We start from the raw sequence: 25,259 nt of genomic DNA, 5'->3' as shown, positions 1-25,259 counted from the left end.
TTCTATTACCACACTATACTGTACTGTACAGTACCTGGTCCTAGAGAGCCCCAATCATGCAGGTTTTAAGGTGTCTTTACGTCATCAATGGCTAAATATCTGGAACACCTGTTAATCTTGACTAATTAAGCCGGTAATTGGTTCAATTAAGTAACTGAAAGCTCGGCTGAAACAAAAACTAGAAGACCCTGTAGCACTCCAGGACCAGGGCTGGAGATCCCAACTGTATACAGTATAATCGCTCTTTCCTGTTGCCTGAACTAATATAAGCATCACTTGATTTTGCTTTTGTTCAGTCCCACTGGTGAACAACTAAAGAGTGTGTAGCTTTAAATTACATTATTTTGTTTTGTTTTATGTTCCCCTTATCTTTCAAGGTTGACTGTGTGCCATCATTAAGAGTGGTTCTTAATTACCCACATGTTGTGTTTCTTCATTTGTTGTAAGTCTGAGGTACTTTGAGAGTTCAGGAGCTGATCTTTAGTAACAGTTGCCTGCCATCAACATAATGCAGGCTCGATCAGCCAGTGCCGGCACCATCTTGCACACAGTGGTTTGTTAGCAGCAAATCCAAAGAAAACGTGATCCAACGTGGCAGATCACTAGACAGCACAGTCTCTTACTTCATTAAAGACTTTGGCTGATCTTGCTTATAATAAGTCTATCTATGAAGACAAAATACAACTGAAGTACAGCTACAGAACTCACCTTAACATGAAAAAAAAAAAAACATTTATGTGAATAACTGCAATAAGAAACATCATAAAATGGTTTGGGGACAGTTAAAAAATGAACTTCGAAAAGTATCAAATCTACACCATGTCTTCAAAGTTTCTGTGATGATATGTCAAGTTTCTTTGATGATATTTCATATAAATTAAAGTGAAAATAGGCACAAAAAAGCCTGCCCCCCAAACTTGTTATTGAAGGAACGAGAGACTTTATTTTATGTCTAATTTCCATTCTCATCTATGGAAAAGTAACAAAATCAACCAGAAAAAAGGGGTGTACCTATGTACTGTACATGCACCAAAAACACACTATTTAGAGCACTGTTGTATATGTTAAAGCAAAAAATTCATGTTTTAGTTTTCTGTTTTAATTTAGAAGAAACACAAGAAAAAAGCAACCAAAAAATAAAAATAAATAAGTAAATAAATAAGATTGCAGAGTATAAACTGTAGTGGAACACCTTAAGGCTTCACTTTAAAAGCCTTAAAATGTATTCCCAGTATTTAGCAGTGTTTATTGTGTTGTTTTATATGTTAAAATATATATAAGGGGCGCCATCCTGAGGCATAATAATGTTACAGCAGTTTGAAAGTGTCACTTGGCAAAAAAATAAATAAATAAAACACATTTATTTTTTTGAAGTATTTTATATTGCAATATATGTGTGAACATTCTGGCATATATCTTGTGTGTCCACCCTCCAACCCGATATATTTCTTAAATAAGTTTATTACCAAGTTTGTCCATTTTTTTTTTAATGAAAACTATGATGGAAAGACATGCAGCTGGAAATTAGTATCATGTAAGCTTAAATTGCCATTGGTCAAGCTAACCTCTCTGTACAGTACCATTGCTTTGCAAGAGGTACCAAACAGGGACTGGCTATGAATCTGGGGATAATCAATGTAAAAGCTGCTACAATGCTTGGTGTTAACTATACCTGAATCCCTGTCGACTGCTGCAACTCTGATAACAAATTCTCCCGGCTCATGGTTTTCAGGTACTGAAGCATTGTAATGGGTTTCCTTAAACAAGGGTACTTGGTCATTCACGTCAACAACGGAGACTGTGAGTGTCTGAGTGGCGGAGAGAGCAGGGTATCCACTGTCACTGGCAAGGATGCTCAAGGAGTACGAATTCAATACCTCATGGTCCAGGGAGGAGGCTAAAAACAGCAGTCCTGCAATTAAAAGAGGATTCATGAATGTGCTTCAGAACAGTACTGTTTTTTTTTTTTTGTTTGTTTTTTTCTGTGGCATTGCTGCCTCTTTCTGCTTAAGTAGCCTCACAGTTTGTATATATATAATATATATATATATATATATATATATATATATATATATATATATATATATATATATATATATATATAATATATAATATATACTAATCATGTGTAAATTAATAGATCTGTTCGAGTTTCATCGATTTTTTACAGTCCATTTCCGTGTGAATGTTATGGTAAATGTAGAAGTCTTGGTGACTCTAATACTATGTTTTATATATATATATATATATATATATATTATATATATATATATATATATATATATATATATAATGTCCCAATTATAGAATATATAATAGGATATTTCTAATGCATCAAGCTCATAAAATGTACACAGGGGCATTTCATATATATGTAGTGATACTGAAATAAACTTAAGCTATTCAATGACAAGCATTTTGACTACAAATCTCAAATCTGAATCTAAAAATCACAATGTCTGCAATCAATGGGGCTTATGAAATGTGAAGATTTATTTCAATATCATCATGTGATATTAGGTTTTTGGTATGTATCACATATACTGGTACATATACACTCACAGTAATACAGGAGAAGAGCCATTCACTTTAATATCAACAATGTTAATATTTGAACGTGTGCATTTGCCTCAGAATTGTTTTAATAATCTGCTTCATTTCAATTAAATATAAATTAATTTATCCATTCATTGCAATGTGTATAAAAACACATTAACTTTGGGAAGTCTGAAGCCTATTCAGTTAATTTAAATATATCAGTATACTTAACCTTATCTGAGAGGATAGATAGAGTAGGTAAGCACTTGTCTTTTTATTTTAACTTGTAGTACTTATGTCAAATAACCATGTGTCACTTTACCTGTTGTTTCCTCCAATAGAAAGACTCCTTTTTCATTTCCTGACAATATACTGTAAGTAACCTTCCCGTTTCTACCCTCGTCCTTATCTTGGGCAATAGTGTGATGGACCAGCGATCCCACTTCCGCATCTTCCATTACATAGGAAATGTGCGATGACACAAAAACAGGGCTGTTGTCATTCACATCCAAAATAGCAATCTTGGCTGTAAGTGAGCATGTCTTTCGGTCTAAGAGGTTCACCGCCTGATCTGTTGCAGTCACAGTTAGGATAAAGGTGTGAGTTTCTTCTCTGTCGAGGAGGGCTGTGGTTGTTAATATACCTTGCACAGGGTCTATGAGAAATGGAGTTTCCTTCATACTGCTTGACGTAACTTTATACCGCAAGGCACTGTTTGGTAAGCTTCCATCCCCATCCTTAGCATTAAAAGTGTAAACCTGGGAACCTGCAGGCAAGTTCTCCTCTATTCCAATGACAATAAAGTCATCCAAAAACCAGGGTGAGTGGTCGTTGACATCTTCTACAGTTACACTGACAAACACTGCCGTGTTGTGCACAGGGACCTGGCTGTGGTCTTCCGCCTGCACCTTGAGAAGGTAATGAGAAGCTGTTTCGTAGTCTAGTTCATAGGCCAGGTGCAGGTCTCCGGTAGAGCGGTCAACCCCAAAGTGAAGACTGCCATCCCCTTCAGAGATGGAATAATCCACCATTTGATTATGATGATTGGGTAGTTTGAGTGAACCAATAGCTCTTCCGAGCTTGGAATCTTCTTTTATAACAAAATGTCGTATGACTTGTTCAGCATTATTAGAGCTCCCTTTATCCACTGGAATAATCTGAAACAAGCATAAAAAAAGTGACATCATGTGTAATTTATTTAGGGGTGTCTTATTATGTAGTGCAATCAAGTTAATGGGAAATGCAGTGTAAGGTATTGGTGCTCAAATAAGGGTTTCATGCTGGAACCCCTGCACTTTCTTTTCTACATATATGACCTAGACAGGTGGCTAATTAGCAAGATGATAACATTTGCAGATGACTCACTATAGGGGGAAGTGGCGAACACATATGTGAATCTAACAAGAGCTGTCACAAAAAAGTAGGATTCAAATACCGAATCGGTGGTACAGAGCTAGAATAGGCCTGTGTGAAAGGATGGCTTGCAGAACAGAAACCAAAACATGGAACGGTGGTGAACCTGAGGCGCTACAGAACCCAGTACTTTATTAAATAATAAAACAAAAGTCTTGAACAAACACAAAACACCAAACAAAAGGGCATAAGGGCCAAGCAAACAGACACCAACAAGTAGTATGCTGGCTGTGAAACCAGCATGCGTAGCAATTGTTTCTCTGTTTTTCATATACTTACGTCCCTCCTCTGACACTCTCCACCTTGGTGCAGGAAGCTGCAGGCTTTTATAGAGGTGACCATCTTATGATTAGCAACAATGGGATTTTAACCCCATTCATGTGACTACTATGAGACCGGCTTTTTGCCAGTCTCACACAACAAATAATAATATTGGACGGCTTTCGTCCGTCTGCACAAAACACAAACAGATATATTATAAATAATACTAACTAAAATAATAACAATAATAATACAAATAATAAAACAGTGCGCGCACACACACACATATATTGGGGCGGGACACTCCGCCACAGCCTGCCATGAAAAAAGGTTTATGTAACAGCACAAGACAAATCAAGGGATGTTACGATGAGGCTGTATAATGCACTGGTGAGACCACATTGAGTTTAACTATGTTACAAAGAGGACATTGAAGTATTAGAGAGAGTCTAACGATGAGGAACCGGACTAATCCCAGGACTAAAAGTTAAGAGTTAGGAAGACTGTTATTCAGTCTAGAAAATAGAGGGATTAGGTGAGACTTGATTGAGGTTTCTAATAAGAACTTTACTCTTTAAAACAGAGTTTTACATATTTAAAGCTGGTCATGGTGTGGATGTACAGAAGAAAGGGATTTCTGATTGATTGACACATTTGACTCATTAGATGCCAATGATTTAGTAAAAAAAACATGCAAAACTATTTGCTATATGCAGAGACACATTTGTATATCAACCAACTACAAATAAAAAGAGACACACCGAAAGAATGGTTTAAGGTGTTACCTGTATGTGAACTACAGCTGATGCTTCGAGTGGAGAGGGTCCCTTGTCCCTGGCAGTAACAGTCAGCCTATAGCGGATTCTTGAGCTTTGTAAAAGACGCTCTGTTGTCTTAATTTCTCCTGTTTTGCTGTCTATCTCAAAATGCCCCAACCCATCATCTTGAAAGGAAAAAAATATATATATTGAAATGTTAAAGGAGTGTTGATGGTTCTACTTGTTGCTCTAGTGTAGTGAGTGACTCTGGCCTCCACTATTCATAATTTAAGAAGTGCATACACAATTTCACAATGGTGGCAAGTGCACAAGTTATTTTTATAATGTCCAATTAATGTGAACACAGAGATATGGTAATGTGACAATTCATAAATTGTCTATTGCAAATGAATGTTTACATGGCAACAGAGGTGGAGCTCTCATGTAAAGCAATGGGGTGCAGCTGCACTGCAGTGACTAGCAATGCAGCTTATGGTAAGATACACACAAGTATGCATACGCAGTGAAAGCTAACCTGGAGACTTTTTTCGAGAGTGGTTATTTTTTACAATGTCATTAGTGCTTTCACAACTGATTAATCTAAAAAAAAAAAACGTTTGTTATCAATAGTTTAATTTTATTAATAATCATTTTAACATGAACAAAATACATATGTTGGCGTGTCATCAACAGTTTGAGTTTGCAGGATTTGGACTTCCAGCACCTGCTACACCCAATTACTTGTCATCTTTTGCCAGAATTATTCTCTCAGGTCTACTACTTGTTGTTGGTGGTGGGGATGAAGTATTCAGTAGAATTAGGGCCTTAAATACTTGGCTGGTTGGTGTGTGCAAGAAGAGCTGTGATTTATAAACAACTGGGATTGCTTTTGGAAAAGAAATAGCTATTAGAAGAGAGATGGACTGCACCTAAATAAATCAGAGGCAAGCAGTCTAGCTGATAACATCGAACATCACCTAGCAAGGTATTTAAACTAGGAACTGGGGAGGGGAGAGAATCTAAAGAGGCATGTCAAATTCAGGTTAAAGTATCCTGCCATTCCCGCTATCCACTGAGTAAACACAGAGGTGTGTGATACAGTAATCTTTGTCAAATTCACATGCTCTTGATTTTATCAATTTACACCTAGGTTTATTTAATGTCAGGTCTCTGTCTAATAAGGTTCCATTAATTAGTAATTTTATTTAGGATTACAACAATGATTTTCTCTCTCTAACTTATACATGGCTTAAACCAAATGATAATGATACCCTGACTGCGGCTTCTCCACCTAACTGTTCTCTTTTCCAGAAAGCTCGCTCTAGTGGGCGGGAAGGTGGACTTGTTACTGTTTTCCATAGTGAACTTAAAATCAAACAGGACATTGTTGAAGGTTATTCACCTTTTGAAGTTTTAATCTTGACATTAAACAGTCCATTACCTGTTCATATTGTAATTATTTATCGACCACTTAAGTCAAACCCACTATTTCTGTCTGAATTTGGGGGTCTGCTATCTATATTGACAGTCAAATATGATAGGATTCTTTTATTGGGTGATTTTAACCTTCATGTTAACATTGATTCTGAGTCTAACTCCTTGCAATTTTTGAGGCTACTGGATTCCTTAGTTGTTGTCCTGCATGCCAAAGGCCCTACGCATAATCGTGGCCATACTTTAGATTTGGTAGTTTCTCATGGTTTAGCTGTTAAAAACGCCATAATCCTAGATCTTACTACTTCTGATCATGTTGCCATTCTTTTTTAGGTAAATCTGTTAGTATCTACAAAGACTGTGGACCGTACATTTAAATCCTGGGTAATTAATTATTCAACTGCTGCTAAGCTTTCTGATGTATTGAGCTCATTACCACTCTCTGAGTCCTTATCAGTAGATGAGCTGGTTAATACCTACAACACCACTTGACTAGTATCTTAGATACTGTAGCGCCAATCAAAAATCAAGAGAGTCTTTTAAAATAAGCTCACGTAGTTTAATGATACAACTCGGAAGATGAAATAAGAGGGTCACAAACTAGAACAGAGATGGCGGGAATCTGAACTGCTTGTTCATTACATCGCATGGAAGGGCCACCTGGTTAAATATAGGAAGGTTCTGGTGTTAGTTAGATCATATTATTCTAATTTAATTGAAACAAATAAAAATAATCATAGATTTCGTTTTTCTACCCTAGATAAATTAAAGAATCCTTCCCCTAACAGTTCTACCCTTGACACTGGCTCCTTTCACAGCTGCAATAACTTCTTATATTTCTCTAAAAATAAAATCAGAAATGAGATTCCATAGACACCTTCTATTAAGAAGGACTCCAGCACAATGTTACCAACTACACCTATTACAGCTACTATGGGGGCTTTTTCTTTGATTACCTTATAGGGACGGACAGAACTACTACACGCTCTCTTGATCCCATTCCTATAAAACTATTAAAATATGTTCTTGGTGTTATTAATACCCACATTTTAAAAATTATAAATAGTTCACTTTTCTCTGGTTCCCTCAGCACTTAAGGTAGCTGTGGTAAAGCCTGTGCTTAAGAAACACAATTTGGACCCTAAGTTCCTAAATAACTATAGGCCAATCTCCAGCCTACCATTCTTGAGTAAGGTTCTACAGAGAGTTATTGCAATTCAATTATAACAAATTCTAACTTTTAATGTTATATTTAAGAAGTTTCAGTCTGGTTTTCACGCTGCACATAGCACCGAGTTGACCCTTGTCAGAGTTGTGAATAATATGCTGATAAATTCTGACTCTGGCTTTCCATCAGATTTAATTCATCCAGATCTAAGTGCTGCCTTTGATAGTGTAAACCATTCCATCCTACTGAATCGTCTTGAAAGCACAGTGGTACTGTCTGGCCTTGTCCTATCCTGGTTCAAATCTTATCTTTCTGATTCTCAGGTTTCAGTTTGTCTCTATTGAGGAGGTAGAAAGTTGTCTGTGGTGTTCCACAGGGCTCCATTCTAGGTCCCTTGCTGTTTTCATTATATATGCTACTGTTAGGTGACATTATCCACACACACAGAGTGAACTTCCATTGCTGTGCTGATGATACCCAGCTATATTTATCCCTAAAGCCAGGAATTTCTTCTGCCTGGGTGTTATTAGCTACTTGCCTTACAGACATCAAGCATTGGGTGTGATACAATTTTCTAATGTTGAATTCAGTTAAAACAGAGGTTATGCTAGTGGGATCACAGAACCAACTAAAAGGAAATGTGGGGTTGCATGAGCTCAACCCTTGCAGTCTCTCATCAAAACTTAAACTAGAAATTCAGAGTCTGGGGGGTCATCGTTGATCCTGCTCTATCATTTGAGACTTGTACTAGGGAAGTTACTGAAGTATATTTTAACCATTTGAAAAATATAGCCAAACTTAGATCAATTATTTCCGTATCTGATGCTGAGAGACTAATGCATGCCTTTGTTTCATCTAGAATTGATTATTGTAATGTACTTTTTTTCTAGTGTCCCAAAATGTGTGGTATCCCGCTTGCAGCTTGTGCAGTATAGAATTGATTTTAAGATTTTGCTGTTAACTTACAAGGCACTGAATGGATTAGCACCTAGTTATCTGCAGAAGTTACTGACCCCGTAACTTACAAACCACACTGTGAGATCACAGGATGCAGTGCTGCTGGTTATTCCTAGGGTTAACAAAAGCAACACGCGAGATAGGGCTTTTTCTTGCATAGCTACTAACATATGGAATGCCCTGCCTTGATTTGACAGGGAAGCTGGGACTGTTACAGTTTTCATGTCAAGACTAAAAATGCACTTTTATAAAATGGCTTTCTTATCTTAGTGGGTTTTAATGTAACTTTACAATTGCTGCTTTTGTATTATTATGTGTATACTGTTATTTAACTGGTCTGACTGTGGCAGTTCTATGTGTGGCATGCTATACAAATGTATTGTGGTTTGTTCTTTGTTCTGTTATGTACTGTACAGTGCTTTGCAATACATTTGTATAAAAAGTGCTATATAAATGCAATAAATAATAAATCTACATGATGTGGACAATGTTAGAATGCTTTAAATAAAACTGCAAGCCAATGTTTCTCTTAATGAGTTTCAGACTAACACCACTAGAGGGCACACAAAACAATTTTGAGACAAATCAAATCTTGTGGAAACCCTCTGTTATGATATAACTTAATGTATATATATATATATATATATATATATATATATTATATATATATATATATATATATATATATATATATATATATATATATATATATATATATATATATATATATATATATCCAGCGTCAAGGTCTTTTGCAAATAAGGTGGCTACCACAGTGCCTGCAGCCTGTCCTTCCCAAACCTGCCAAACAGCCATAGTGCACATGTTTACTAAAGCAGAAAATGAGCAACGATTTACATGCACATCATTTTCATAACAAAGCTGTGTTTATGAACCCATGTTAAATGTAAATCTGTAACTTCAGTTTTGCACATTCCTATAGCCTGTTGGATAAAACATTTATCTAATACGTGACATCAGTGCAAATACCCTATGACATGGCAGAATTAGACTAATATCATCCCTAATAGCCTAAAATAAATACAAAGCCTTGCAAATGAACTGTGTTTACAGTATATCATCATTACCTGACAACAATGGGCTGCCACAAGGTGGAGCTCTCATCTAAAGCAATGACTAACAAAGCAGCTTATGGTTAAAATAAAAGAGAGAAAGACAAAATGCTTGAACAGTGAAAACCAACCTGGACATTAATCTCTTTCCCAGTCGGCATGTGTGTAAACTGAGGTGGGTTGTCATTAATATCGGTGACAATGATGTAGATGGTGGTGGTTGCATTCAGACGTGGGACTCCTTGGTCTGTCACTAAAACCGACAGTGTGTGGTGAGTGCGTTGCTCACGGTCTAGCGCAACCCAGTTTATTATTTCACCTGGGAAATGAATCAGAGCATCAATTAACCACATTCATTGAAGACATCATAGAGAATGAATATACTGTACATGGAAACTTTAATAAAACAAAGCCTAGTGTCCGCCACTCTGCCCCCACCCCCAGATAAAAAATAAAATACAATCTAATAGTAAGGGCCAACTGATTAGCAAACTTTCACATTGTATTATGAATATACTATATATTATAAACCTCAGAACTTTCAACCCCTGCAGGGCACTACTGTAGGTGGCTGTGGAACATTCAAATAAAATGGAAGTAAAGCAAAACATTTAAAAGATACATAAATCTGTAAGGTAGATATTTTAAATGGTAGCAGACATCTTCTCTATGGTAGTATCTTACCTTACTGACATGGTTATGCCCTCTTGTCAGGGTTCTTTTGCAGAAGCTATGTTTTTGAATGTCTAGAGAACTTGACTCGTATTTATTTATTTACTTCTGTGAACAGTTTTAACATTTTTAATAACATGCCACTTTTTAAATATTTTATTAGAATGAAGCACAGAAAAAGATCTCTAGCCTAAGGCCTCAGTTTATATTTTATATCTTAATCTGATTATAGATGAAAAAATATGTCTCTTCCTATTTCTGTAAGATAATATGATCCTAATGATCCTTTATTGTTAAAGCACTACAGAAAAGCTGTTAATGTTAATGTAGGATACATTAATATGCTTTGCAGAACTCAATGTTAATCGTCTTATTAAATAGACCCCATTTCCATCTGAACAGTCAATGTGTGCATCACTTGGTCATACTTTCCTCTGGTGAGCTGACCTACATGTTTTCCGGTGTTTCTGTTCTGTGAAAGGCTATAAGCATGTCTGCTGATTGCACACAACCACAGGTCAATTCGAATTACACATCCATTAGATGTTTTGATCCTGCACCATTTATTTTAGATGGAAACAAGTCTATTTTTAGGATTTAAATGATATAGATAGCCAACAGTTTTACATCTTATTCTTTGATTCTTATTTTAAAAGTACCAAAAGCTTCTTACTTAAATGGTAAATTAAAGATACAGTTTCGGTATTTCCTTATAAAAGTTTATGTCATATAAAAGCATATGAAAGGAAAGCAGGAAAGCATGGTAAAGGACACCCAGGCAGGGTAAAAACAGGGTAAAAAGGAAGTTATTCTGCAGAGGGCTACAAATATCTACATTATCTACTAACAAGAAAAATCACCTTCATTCTTTACCTGTCTTGGAATTAATGCGGAAGTATTTTCCTTCTGACAATAGGATGTAGGACATTTGCGCATTTCTCCCCGAGTCGATATCTGCTGCTTTCACTGAGCCAACCAATCCATGAGGAATAGGGCCTTCTTGAATGGTGAAGAAATAAGATTCCTGAGAGAAGACAGGAGCATTATCATTCTCGTCCAACACATTGACAGTGACGGTAGCAGTGGCTTGCAGGACCATCCTCTCCTCCATTGCGGTGGCTGACACTTCAAACTTGTATGTCGATGTGGACTCATAGTTCAGGCTCTGGCGGAGGTAAATCCAGCCACTGTCAAGATGGATCCCAAACACCGGAGACCCTGAAATTGTCTGGAGGGAGTAAGACAGGCTTGAGTAAGTCTGTGGATCCCGTCCATGGGCTCGGACTTGGATAAGCCTTGTATCTGTTTGAGCATTCTCACTGATCTCCACCTGGTAAATTAGAGTTTCAAAAGCCAGGGTGTCTTCCAATTTTGTGCGGTCAATATTGACAACAAGGGTGAACACGGAGCTCTGTGGAGGATCTCCTTCATCTTCTGCTGAGATTTTCAGAAGGTACCTAGGCTGCGTGTCTTGGGAAAGACTTCTGTTGAGAGAAACTGTTCCATGCCTGACGTCAATGGTGAACACCTTGGTATTGTCTGTTTGTAGAGCATACCTGATCCTCCCATTGTGCCCGCTGTCTCTGTCCTCTGCATGAGCGATGTACAGCACAGTGCCTGGCAAGGTGTTCTGAGAAACCGTGATTGTCTCTGATTCTTTATAGAAGACAGGCAGGTTGTCATTAACATCAATGATTGTTATGTTCACCTGGGTGCTGCTGTAGACTGGGGAGCTCCCGGTCTGGGACTGCACCATGAGGATGACATAAGGCTGGGATTCATGATCCAAAGGCCCATTAGTGCTGATCATACCAAACTCAGGGTGGATGGAGAAGAGGCCATTTGGATCTCCGGATGAAATTCTGTAGGATAGGGACTCCAGGGAATCTGTTAAGAAAAGTTCAAATTAAGTTTTACATCCTTATAAAAAAAGGAAATCTTAAAATAATGGCTGCACATTCCTATGAATTCAAATGCATTAGTTTCGGTTCCCAGTGGTATTCCACTTGGATTCATTAGGAATATGTGGCCAGTTTTTAAAATTCAGGAGTAGAAAAATCACTACAAAATAACGACATTTTTTTTTCCAGATGTTACACCTATGCAATCCTATGAAAAAAAATAAAATTCATATGCATTTGCATCCATTATATTTAAATATTACAAAAAATCTGCATTTGTATAATTGGTAAATACTATCATTCTCTGTATAGGAGGCTTTGAAACAAATGTAACATAAGAATATATATATATATATATATATATATATATTATATATATATATATTATATATATATATATAATATATAATATATTTATTCACAAATAAAGTGGAATAAACAAAACTCAATTCATAACACTGTTTCTACCCTGTACTATGCAGACTAATTGTGGAGGTATATTGTTTACTGTACTTTCCTCTGCTATTAATTTATAGGTTTTATTATATGTTAAGCAATTCATCATAAACACATTTTCAAAATTGAAAAACCTATGTGTGCCAACTACTGTAAAATAATGTATTTGCTACAAATCACGTTCAATTGTACACAACAATAACATACTACATGTCCAAATTTTAGCTGTAGGGATTCAAACTCCCTCCCCCCTTGAAAGCTGCTTTAATCACTGGCTTAGCCTGGGATTAAAAAATGTAATTATGGTACTCTGCTGTACTACTAACAGAATATCATTGACACTTATCTATCCTATCACCATCCTCTGAAGATAACAATTTGGAAGCAGGGACACACATAAATTCTCATTGAAGTAGCAATCTTGGTTGCAGCACTCATTTTGAGTATACAGTAATTACTAGACCTGGTGTCCCGTCACCCCACATCTCACTAGAAACCAGAGCATCAGGCTGAAAAGCTTCCAGCATTAGCGTAGGCTTGAGGAACCTGCACAATATGCCGGGGTAATCTATTAAGCGACCACACAACCTGAGATGACTGACACTGTGACAGGCGGTCAAATGAACAAACTGGTAAACATGTGCCAATGCCCCAACCTGAATGAGTTGACATTCCATTACTCTGTTTAATTTATTACCCTACACTGCCAATTCTGAAGACAAAGGGAACATTTGAAAAAAATGTATTGGGAAAGTAGATGGCAGAAGCTTGAAGTACATTTCTCTGTTCCTGTATTCATTGTAAAAAAAAAGAATGAAAAATAACGAGAGAAATATACAAACAGTCCTCAACATATACAAAGTACAGCAGTATATGTAAAAACCAAATGACCATAATTCATCTCGTTGTCTATTATTTGGTTTAATGGGTAGCCCAAATATTACTTTGCGTAGTCTTGAAAGATCTATGTCTGAGTATATACACAGTACTACCTTGTTATAAGGCAGACCTTAACCATGGTCATGGCTCCCATTTGCCACATAATTCCATTACACTAACACTTGTATTATCTTTTTAAGGCAGAACACAGAATTGCACGATTCCTTACCTACAGCTGCTGACAACAGTTTTATAATTGAGGAGTGTTAATATAGGATATCGTATAGAGTGATTTACGATACAAGCTGATATCCACTCTATTGCAGGTCAGAGTGGGTGAAAACAAGTTTGTATCATTATGCAGCAGCCTATACTATTTATTTTATAATATATTTATACCATAAGAATACATAAACAGTATAGCATATTTTAATGTAACATAATTTTGATTTGAAATAAAATCAGATATCTATATCAAATCAATATCTGGGTCTACATAATGTTATATACATTATCTATATATGTGATTGACAATATTAACCAGCAAATTGTAGTGATTGTTTTGTACTCACTTTAGTCAAACCTGAAGAACTACAGTATGTAAGTGTAAGAGTCATTGCAGTTACTTGTCCTCTCCTGCAGCAGTTACAGTGCCAAGCTGCTAACTCCCATTGGCAGGGTGTCCTGACCAAATAGGATTTAGCGGCTCCCCAGAGTGGCAGTGCCTGCCCCAAATCACTTTGGTTGTATGTTAATATTAACAAGTGGTTTGTTGAAAAATGTCAAGCCTTAAAATATATGCCTAAAATGTATTCTGACATTTAACATATTGGGGTTTACTCAATTCATCTAAACAATGACAGAGCCAAATATCTATTTAGACCTAATGAATAGACCCCATTGTGTATTTATATATTACAATGTGTATTTATTTTGTTTAATAAATCCGTACATACATTTATGAAAAGGGCCAATTTAATGTGTGCCTTTTTTTAACAAAATAAAAAAATGACGCTGTGTCTGACCAAAATAAATAAAAAATAAAAATAAAACCATGACCACAACCACGAACAACAACAAAAAAAAGACATAACTCTTTGTTTGTGAATCAAATGTAGCAGTCAGTCATTGATACTCACTGGATGGAGTGGTAGCCTGAACTGTTCCCACAGCAGTCCCCTTTTTGGCATCCTCTGGCACAGCAAACGCATATCGTAATCTCTCAAATACTGCAGGGGCCAGTGCACTCCTGACGATGTTCACTGTGACAGCTGCATTGAGCAGGGAGCTGAGACCGCCCCCATCCTGAGCAGACACAGACAGCTCCACACTGGTGCTCCCCAGATGGCTCAGAGTGGATGTCAAATACAATATCCCTGCAGAACAAATACAAATAAAGGTATGAGCTATTTTAGCTGTGTATACTAATGCTAGATACTACATTATTTGTTGAAGGTACAATAGGTTAAAGATAAAATATATGGAGATTAGAAACAAAATAACCAAGCACACTGCTTACAAATATTGCATTACCTTTTTTTCAAAAATGCATTCACAACTTTTCCCAATTAGATATACTCAACAGATATTTAGGTAAAATCAGGCAATGATTGGACACCAGTTGTGTAGGATAGCTCCAAAACCCTATAAAACTATTATAAGTCATCATTGACTATTATATCAATAATGACTTATTTACAAATTACAGAAACTGTAGCAAATTCACTAAAGATAATGTGGCAATGTACAATTTTTAGAATAATAGGAATATTCCCTTTGCCAAGGATTTGAGGGTGGTACGACCTTACTGTATAAATACCTTCAAACAATAAAATATGCTGTTCAAGGCCATAGAACACCTGAAGGTTGCATAATTAACTCTTTAGTGATGCAACTTTTGAGCAGCTGGGGTTCACTATGCCAGGCAACACAACCAAAACATCCTTTAACTTCTTTGAACTGAATCCTGTACACAGAATCAGGATTAGCAGATTTATACACACATTACACTTGGCACCTATAACCTCTTGGTCTTTGCAAAGGGATAAGGATAAACATAACAAATAGAACTCCTGGAGTGGTTAAAAACCAACTGCCAGGCAAGTCAAAGATGGAATCTTGGCTGGCATGGCAGGCTGTGTGCAATCGGCTGTCTGGCTGACAGCTCAGCTCTTGCCTTTAATAGTGATCACTTTGAAATCCAAAAGCTTTAGGTTAACCTGGTAAGCCTGATTTTACTTACAGTGTGCAACAGGGATAGGTGAACTGTGTAATGCAACTGAAGTGGCTGGGGGTGGCAGGTGGTCCATTTAGAAATGAAGTTGAATATTGCATGGAAAATGCTATTCAAAATAGTGTTAAAAAAAAAAAAAAAAAAAAAAAAAAAAAAGTAACAAGTTGGAATTACAAAATACAGACACACACACACATATATATATAATTATGTGGCAACAGACAATGCACAACCAGCAAGTGAGGTCTGGAACAGGGATATGTTTATACTGGCTTTTCTTCTACTATGAAACAATAGGACTCCTGTTATGTTAATTACCATTATGTCAACTTGCATCCCTCTGCACATAGGATTAATTATTAGCAAGTTCAAATGAAAATGTTTCTTAACTTTTAACTGTAATCAGTGGGCTCATTCCCAGTTTATTTCAGCGGTTTTGTTTGTTTAAAGCATATTTGAATGCTCCAAATAAAATAAATCCTCATCAAAGTTCATTTTAATCAAACTGAACTGAGAGATTAATGTTATATAGGCCAAAAAAAGTAGAAAATAGAACAAACCATTTGGTGAAAAGGAAAATCATTTGCCCTACAGAATAAGAAAAAGCAAAGCCATTTTTCACTTTTGCTTAAAAACAACAAAACACAAAACATGCAGTTATTATCAGTAAGGTAATGTGAACCAATTTCAGACAACATATATCTGTAATAAATGAATTCTAAGAAACAAATGTGTCATGGCTGTTGGTAATTAGTCTTGGTTATTGTTCCTGTGCATCAGTTCACATTTGGCCTTCATTCTTTACTGATGCTTCTTGCACTAGACACTGCACATATGGTTAAAGGTCCTCCATTGTTCTCACCTGACCTCACCTTCAAATCTGACAGCCAAATGAATGACCCAAATCCTTAATTCATCAACTGGTTATTTAAAGACCCAGATGGCTTTACCATAACTGGCACAGACACAATTCATACTTCCATGAAATAAAAGAAAATGTACTGGGTATCATGTTTTGGTTACAGTAACAAGTATATCAGTGTTATACAGTTTATCCCCTGCCACAGCTGCAAAACAGAAAAAGTAAACCATGACTACATGAACTGGTAAATAAGTAAGGTTGACATACTGGCAGAGAGACAGGGCCCACAACTATATGCTCTCCCCCTCCCCTCTCTGTCTACCCCAACTGCCCTGTTAGGTGATTTCAATATCCATGTCACCAGCCCCACCCACTCTTCTGAATTCCTTCCTCTCCTTCACTCATTCAACTCTCTCTCTCTCTCTCTCTCTCTCTCTCTCTCTCTCTCTCTCTCTCTCTCTCTCTGCCAGGTAGTTATTATACTTTATGAGACTATGTGAAATGGGGGGGATTTGATGTCCTGCATATAAAAAACATTACCCAATAGGAATAGGAATACTTCTTAGGAATAATGGGTATCATATCCTTATATAATAGTATATATATATATTATATATATATATATATATATATATATATATATATATATATATATATATATATATATACACACACACATACATATATATATATATATATATATATATATATATATATATATATATATATATATAGACAATGTGTACACTGTAGAAAGAGAGTGTTATAAAATGGAAGAAATCTGTTTGAAAACAGAAACTATGTCACATAACTAGCCATGAACTCTGCATTATTCAAAGAATATCAATTTCAAGTCACCTTATCATTTCATTCTTCTAACTGAGCATACATTCAGCTCAAACTGTTAAATGTCAAGTGAACTGAATTAATAAGAAAACTGTAGTGTTCTTTGTAACGTTTCTCTAATAAAATGTAGGCATTTGTTCATAGAAGAACAGTGTTTTACAGACAGTGAAGAGCTCAGAGGTCTAGTCTCCCTGAACCGTTCTCAAGTCATTGGCCATGTCAACATGGCAAAACAATAAAATACATTAAAAGGTGTAAACCATTTATTATGTAAACCAAACCGGAAAATACTAAACCTAATTCAGTTGTTTGTGGAATTATTTGCTTATAATTGACACTTGCTTACCTGTTGATGTGTCAACTGTGAAAAGAAAAGACAAATCCCCAGGAACAAGTTCATAAGATACTTGTCCATTTGTTCCAGCATCACTGTCAGTTGCAATAATGTTCAGGACTTCAGTTCCAGGCTGAGTGTGACTGCTTATGCTTGTAATGTATCTTAGTGGGTTGAACACTGGTCGGCTGTCATTGACGTCTTCCACTTCTATATGAATGTAAGCTTGGGCACTCAGACCCCCCTAGAAAAAAAAAAGTAACATTTTTCATTAAGAGTTTTGCTTTTGCTGTACATACAGAAACCATTAAATAATAACATATCTTGTTTTCTAACTGGATATGTGAAGAAGCTGCCAGGTATACAGGTACACTTAAGAGTATTTTATTTAAATTGATTGGTTTGCCCTCAAATGAGTGGTATATAGCAGTACATCACAGTCTTCTAATAATGTATGACACTACAAATAGTTAAATAAGATGAAACACAATCAACTGAATGCTACCTTGACAATATAAATAATATGTAGTGTTTGTATTGATTTTACCGTGGCTTTCATTTGTATGTGCGCTAAAAGGTTTTTTTTGCAAAACAGTGTATGACAAAGTACCCTTTCAATTAGTTAACACCAAACTTTAGTCAATCTAAAATAAAGCCCACTTACTATTGTTTTCACAAGGCCAGCCAGGACAGAGTGCACTAGCAAATTTGGAAATCATTCATTCACCTCCTCCTACCTCACCCTCTTTTAAACACAGACCATAATTTAGTATTGCACTGTATCAGGAAGCCAGGGAGTAACAAACTTGGTTTAACTCATATCTGCATATTATTTGCACTGTACTCTGGTTCATTTCATCTAAAAATCCACTTCTTTACACTTTAGAATTGGATGCAATATTCAAGAAGCGCCGACATATAAATGTATGGCATTTAGGAGACTCTTACCCCGTCTTCAGCTTTCACCAAAACATCAAAGTTTGCCAGCCCACCATCCCTGTCAATGTCTTGTGATATGCAGACCTGTCCAGAATCAGCGTCCACTCGTAAAATGTGAGATTTTTCATAATTATTGAACCCATCGTATAGAGAGTACCGCACTTTGCCAAACTCATCGCTGTCTGCATCTGTGGCTGTAACCTTAGAGAAAAAAGGCACTTAATTTGTTGCTGGAAATCAAGCCTGCACATGATTACTTTAATGAATTCCCTTTTATTATTCAAGTGGGAAAAAATCATGCCGATCCTTTGGGTTTAATTATACGCGAAACCACACGATAAAATATGAAATGAAAACCCCAGAAATGAAAAATAATATGAAAGATAAATCAACACTGTAGGCTGCTACTATAGAAAGGGTTTAAAGCACTTAATTTAAGAGCAAGTGACATGGCAGACTATGATTATCAACTGCTAGTGAATTAAAAATACAGCTGAACATGGCCGGGCATTTGCACATCAGATCCTTATGTGATTTGCAGCTACAAAATCTCTACCAGCATACATAAACCCAAAACTATCTGCAGTCTACAATCCAAACTGTAAACAGGAGTTACACAAAAGTCAAAGATCACTAAAAATACTATGAATCTAGTATAAAACTACACTGAAGAAACCAGGCATGTCTAGGTGCTCACTGACATACACAGACCTCAACTACATCACTTCCAGCTGGCAAATATAATTGGTATCTTTGCTGACACATGGTGTACAGTAGCATGTGTCCAGTTACATAACACTAAATGGACAAAAAGCTTAACAGACCTGCCTGTAAACAAAAAAACAATGTTAACCCAGCATTTTCTTTAGCACTGATTGTCTATACTAATACATAGAGAGAGCACATATCCATATGGCTCTAAGTTTTGATAACCTGGGTCTCCATCTGCATCTCTAAGGGCTAATCCTTATCCATGTAAAACATTAATGGCTAAGCAAACGCAAACACATGCAGGGATGACAAGTAGGTGAGGGGGCTCAGAAACTGTCATATAGGATCTAGAAAACCATACTGTTTAAACAGTAAGGCACTGGTCGTAAAACTCTAACCAGGTGTGAATTGTTGCCTGCACACTTGTCAAAAGTCTTCCAAACTCAGTCTCCCAAAGTACATGCAATAAGTTAATTACTAACTAGAAAGTGCATTAAATACATCAGACAAATCATGCTTCATTCGGCAAGTCTCTTACACTCGCTAACGAAATTTTCCAGTTTTTCAATAGCTGCATAAATAATTCTCTGTTCTTTTAACACTGCAGCAAAGATGGTAAGCATGTGACTCATAATACATCCCCGACAAATGTGATGCGCTGCTGCCTCAAAAAAGAGCAGGGGTCTAAACAAAAATAACTTAATCCCATACACCGAGAGATCCCTCAAAGCCACTTGTCTGTCTTGATGACGAACACTGTCTTCAGATTTTAAGTATTCCCTCATCTCTCACAGTCGTGTCACATATAAGCTGATTGGGTGATTTTTTGGGTTGGGATGTTATCATCCATATATTAAAAAACACTCAATAATAAACTATAAGGTAAAACTTTTAAGAATTTTAAAATAACCTGGGGAAAATTGATCATCCTCTATTGATTGATTGTTTCTCTAATGTATTCACCATTACATTTGGAGAAAGGTAATTATTCAGGAATTAGTGTAAACTTCCACCTAATAAAAATTACTAACTTGAAAGGCATTAAATACATATCAGGGGGCAAGTAATGCAGTGCAGACAGCAACATTTAAAAAAAAAAAAAGATTTTAACAGTTGCATCTCTATTTCTGGTTTAAACACACTACTCAGCTCAGCTATGCCCCAACTGAGAGTCAAGTTTAAGAAAGACGTGGATAGTGTATTACTTTCTCAACCCACTGGAGTGAGTTAAGGGTTTACAACAGGTGCATCAATAGGGCAATGTGAGGGGGCAGAAACTACATGTAATGTGAGTCACTGGAGCTATTAAGCATTACGTAGTCTAATCTATCACATTAAATTGCTCTTCGTACACCTTGAACATTGAACGCCAAAGTATGCGCCCGTTATTAATCTTGCTTTGAAAGGCCGAACCGTATCAACCCATGGCTTTACAAACAGTGCAATTAAGGCTTTGATGTGTTTTATTGTACATCAGAGCCTGCATATCCAACACTGTGCTTCTCATGTCTCACATCTTTAGGAGGACGGCCTGTAACTTGTTTATGGAAAAGCCTGGTAGGTCATATGCTCAATCATGTACAGTAGATAAACATGACCACTAAAAACACCTTCTTAAGCACATAAATCTTCTGGTGTTGGTCCCCAAAAGACATCATGGCAGGGTAAACTTAAACCATTGTTGTCTGCTTTAAATTAAATACATACAGTACATTATAGCTTTATGCAAGACATGAAGTGTGTAGTTTTGTTCTGATTAACTCAACCCTTTATATATGGTAACTTTTTAAACATACAAATAAATACCAATAGAAAAACGTTAAAAGATATACAGTATACAGAATGTGGCTTTGTTCCAAGGATTGTAGCTGGTGGTGGAGTGGGTGAATTGGGATTATGCCTATGGCTTTTATTAGCATGGTTGTTTGCACAATAAAATATAGTTTTTTGCCACTACATCGGAAAGTATCTTTGTAAATGTCACACCTTGATATGCCTACGGATAAGTAGGATAAGCAAATTTCAGTGGACAGTTTACAGATTACTCTGATATGGGGCAGCCTAATCATTTAGTGAGATGTGTTACAAGAGTAAATAGATTTACTGCTACAAACAAAATAGTTGTACAGTTGTATCTGGAATTAACAATATACAAATTTGATAGGGACATGATTTGAATTGGCTCATTTTTATTTCGAATTCAACAAAATTAAATAATTTTAATTTTTAAAACACATGCATAATAATGTATTTAGATCACAGCAATTTAATTGTTAGTATTTAAGAGCAGCTTTGAAGCAATGTAAAATAGCACATTGATTAATATTTTGATAAGCTTATATACAAACAGCTCAGATCCCAGCTATAACATTGTCCCATGCAATCTTGCTTGAACACAAATGAAAACTACAGCCATCTGTTAACAAATAAATTCAGAGCAGAAATATATGAGAAACAGTGATCGTAGGCATCCCACTCATCAACTCTTCTGAGAATGACTACTAACTGTTTAAGTGTGTGTTTGTGTGTGTTTGTGTGTGCGTGTTTAGGTGTATGGTGCTACAATGTATGGTATGGTGTATAGTGTGTGTGTGTGTGTGTGTCATAGGTTTACTACGTTATGCCTAAATTCAATCATATTAAGGGCTAATTGTTACTTTAAAGGTGAACAGAGTAATTGAAAGTTTCTTAAAGGTGCTGACTGCAGTGCCCCATTCACCCCCTGTAACTGCTGTTAACACAACTTAAAGCTAAGTAGCATGAAATAGTAGATCACCGTGACCTCTGTGTATTGTCCGTACATGTACAAATGTAAGACTGACAGATGCCTGATTATTCCCCCAGACTCTGATAACTTGTGAGATATGTTGTTGGACAACAGGAATACTTTTTATATATAAGTAAAAAGTGCACATCATTTCCTGTCCCAACAACCACATAAAGAGAAGTGGTAATCAAATCACATGGTAATGGGAGGCGGGAATCTAAGCCATCTATGCAGGCTTGGCTGGAACGTGTTCTTTAATTTATTTATTTGTTTTCTTATGTTGACATCAACTTAATGCCCGTGGATGAAGGCTCACTCTACCAGGTGGTAGTTGATCGCGACTGGAGTTATGCATCCCAGGCTGAAGTTACTTATACTTTATCTGGACAATGCTGAAAGCCGCAATAATACTGAACTGTCCATGTCGCGGTGTATTGCTGTTAAAGACGCTGAACTCCAGTCAAGCTGACAGGCTGTGATTGGCTGATTTGGCCGTTGTGGGTGCAGGACTGGTTGCTTTCATCAGTGCAAAGTATTGATTGGCTGGTTTTGGTGGATTATAAAATAAATGTGGACCAATTTTATCTTTGTTTAGTATTTTCTATCCAGAAGATGTGAACTGAGCTTTCATTACGGTAAGTCACAATTAAAAACCGGTACTCGAGTGGATTGATTTTAAATTTATTTCACAGCTGATGTTGTGATAGAAGTCTGCAAGAGCTGGAAGCTGATTGGCTAATGGTAATGAATTGTTCTAATTTTGTACATATATACTGGATATAATGGATGTATATATAAAGACTCAACTTTCTGTCTAATAAGATAACAGTTAAAAATAAAAGGGACTGCCAGTGACTGAAAAAGAAAAGTTTCTTGTACAACATAAAAAACTGTCATAGCCTATATTGAGCACACAAATACTGCTAATGTGTAGATCTATATAAGGAACTGACCTCTGCAAAGATACAGAAAGCCTACATCTTGGTTTATGGTGTATATATTTTGATGACTCATTGCTTATCAAAGTAGCAATATTCATTTCTAGAAAAGGAAAGAAGTGTTTGGTGGACCGCTCAAGGTCAGAACAGAGCCACTGTGACTAATGTTTAACTATATCACTGTATATAATATCTGCTAATTTAGGTTGTAAGTAGGTCATTATGCTTAGGGCTTCTGTTTTTCAGTTCTTATTAATTGTATTTTTCGGTGGTTATTTTTAGCTATTTTTGAGTTTTGTGTAAATAGTTTTTGATATACTGTATGAAATTAGTGTCTTCGGTTCCTTTACAAAATGCTTAAGCATTTTTTTTTTGTCAAAATATGTATTGTAACGCGACAGTATTTGCACACTTAAGTTGCACCTTCTTTGCTGTCTTCCACAATGAAATCCCTATGGTCATGGACACATTCTTCTGGGAGTTTTGTGTGTAGGCATTTTTTTTATATTTCGCCACAATTCTGTTTTAAATCCTCCGTATTTTAATGTAATATAGCTTTAAATTCCGCTAACAAGCCTCCATTCCTGATTGTAATCTCGCAAGATGAGTCTGCAATAGAAATGCAGGAATGTGCTGTCACTAAGTAGTTGGGGTGGGTTTAAAATATTCAGAACGAATCAATGATAGATACAAGTCAAGAGGGCGGGACATTGACCAGCAGCAGTGGGAAATGTATTTATTTTATTATTTTTGTAATAGATTTTATTTTTTAATGGAAAAAGGGTAAACTCAGTGTGAATTGATTAACCACTAACATAGTTTAACTGGTGTTTTCTGGTGTTTATTGGCTATCCACTGATTTAATTTATTTATTTATTTGTTTTGTATCGAGTGTCTTATTGGATTTTATCGGTTAAAACCAAAAATTAGAAGCCGTAATTATGCTGTATACACATTGTAAAAGACATAAGAGTTCCATGCCAGGATACATTCTAATGCTATAGGCTGGGTGGGTCTGATACGGTAGGCCTGTTTCAGAATCCAAATCCATTTGAAGGACATGCCTTCCAATATACATTAAACCTTTACTTTTTTTTTTTTTTTTTTTTTTACTGAAGGAACAATACAGTATATTGTGAATTATATGACAATGAATGCTCCATCATTATGACATCAAACATCAAATCATCAAACAAAACAATCTTGCAACATAAAATATTTTAACAACTAGCGTGCTGGTCCAAATCCAATAGCAATTGTTATTTTAAAATGATTACTCTCCGCTGAGAATGATCTCATTCTTTCTCCTTTTCTCCAACCCCGGTCAGCAAAAGCTGCTAGTTTTTATAGTGGTCGATAGATTAACTAGTTATCAATTACCTTGTTTATCCCAAAGCCACATTCTGCATGGGATTTCTAATAAGCGTGGCCAACAGCAAATGTGTCAATAAATTATTAGCTGCCGACAAAGCAATCTCGTGGGATGTAGTTTGGCAGAGACGAGAGCAATCATTGTTCCTGCCAACTACATTTAACTAAAATAAACTATTGCATTAAAAAATAACAATAATAATACAATAAACACACCCACCCATGTGTTTATTTGTATTATTATTGTTATTTTTTTAATAACAATAATAATACAATAAAACCCCCATGCATAGTACTCGCTGCAAAAATATTGTATATACCATTGTGTACATCTAACATATTAGCATCAATGGCCAGTGAATGAAAATAATCTAAATCTAATTTATGTCTATTATTACTTCATATAACTGCTGCATCCACTGATACAGACAAGAACCCTACAGTATATGGCTGCAATTAAAATTATTTGTCACTCAGGCTGCAATGCACAAAGACTACCTGAATGGGTTTTGTCCAGAAACATCTGTAACGTCTGAATATTTTTGTATTGTTCTTAGTCAATTATAAAACTTAAATCCAGTACGTGGACAGTATAATTATGAAGTATATCTAAAATACATAACCCTCCAAGGTAGGTTTTTGATCAGAAGTGAGACAGTGGGGCAGACAAACTGACAGTCTTCATATGCCCCGAGTTGCCATTGCAAATCTTTTACAAACTCACTGTTTCACAGGGAAGAAATGAATG

General features: G+C 36.1%; 1 protein-coding gene across 1 annotated transcript in view; it reads right to left on the bottom strand.

Moving 5' to 3' along the window:
• The window catches only part of dchs2 (dachsous cadherin-related 2), a 53,473-nt gene that overhangs the window by 19,736 nt on the left and 8,478 nt on the right, over window positions 1-25,259 (bottom strand). The window contains exons 2-11 of the mRNA XM_041263717.1: window positions 18,734-18,925; window positions 17,798-18,029; window positions 14,650-14,886; window positions 11,148-12,161; window positions 9,734-9,921; window positions 9,266-9,330; window positions 5,334-5,362; window positions 4,998-5,155; window positions 2,861-3,695; window positions 1,673-1,912 (exon numbers count right to left, since the gene is read on the bottom strand). Of these exons, the coding sequence (XP_041119651.1) occupies window positions 1,673-1,912; window positions 2,861-3,695; window positions 4,998-5,155; window positions 5,334-5,362; window positions 9,266-9,330; window positions 9,734-9,921; window positions 11,148-12,161; window positions 14,650-14,886; window positions 17,798-18,029; window positions 18,734-18,925 (3,190 nt within the window). The remainder of the gene's footprint in view (window positions 1-1,672; window positions 1,913-2,860; window positions 3,696-4,997; window positions 5,156-5,333; window positions 5,363-9,265; window positions 9,331-9,733; window positions 9,922-11,147; window positions 12,162-14,649; window positions 14,887-17,797; window positions 18,030-18,733; window positions 18,926-25,259) is intronic.

The sequence above is a fragment of the Polyodon spathula genome, chromosome 1, assembly GCF_017654505.1.
Source record: "Polyodon spathula isolate WHYD16114869_AA chromosome 1, ASM1765450v1, whole genome shotgun sequence".
In the NCBI taxonomy this organism is placed as follows: domain Eukaryota; kingdom Metazoa; phylum Chordata; class Actinopteri; order Acipenseriformes; family Polyodontidae; genus Polyodon; species Polyodon spathula.
This window is presented reverse-complemented; position numbering and strand designations above follow the sequence as displayed.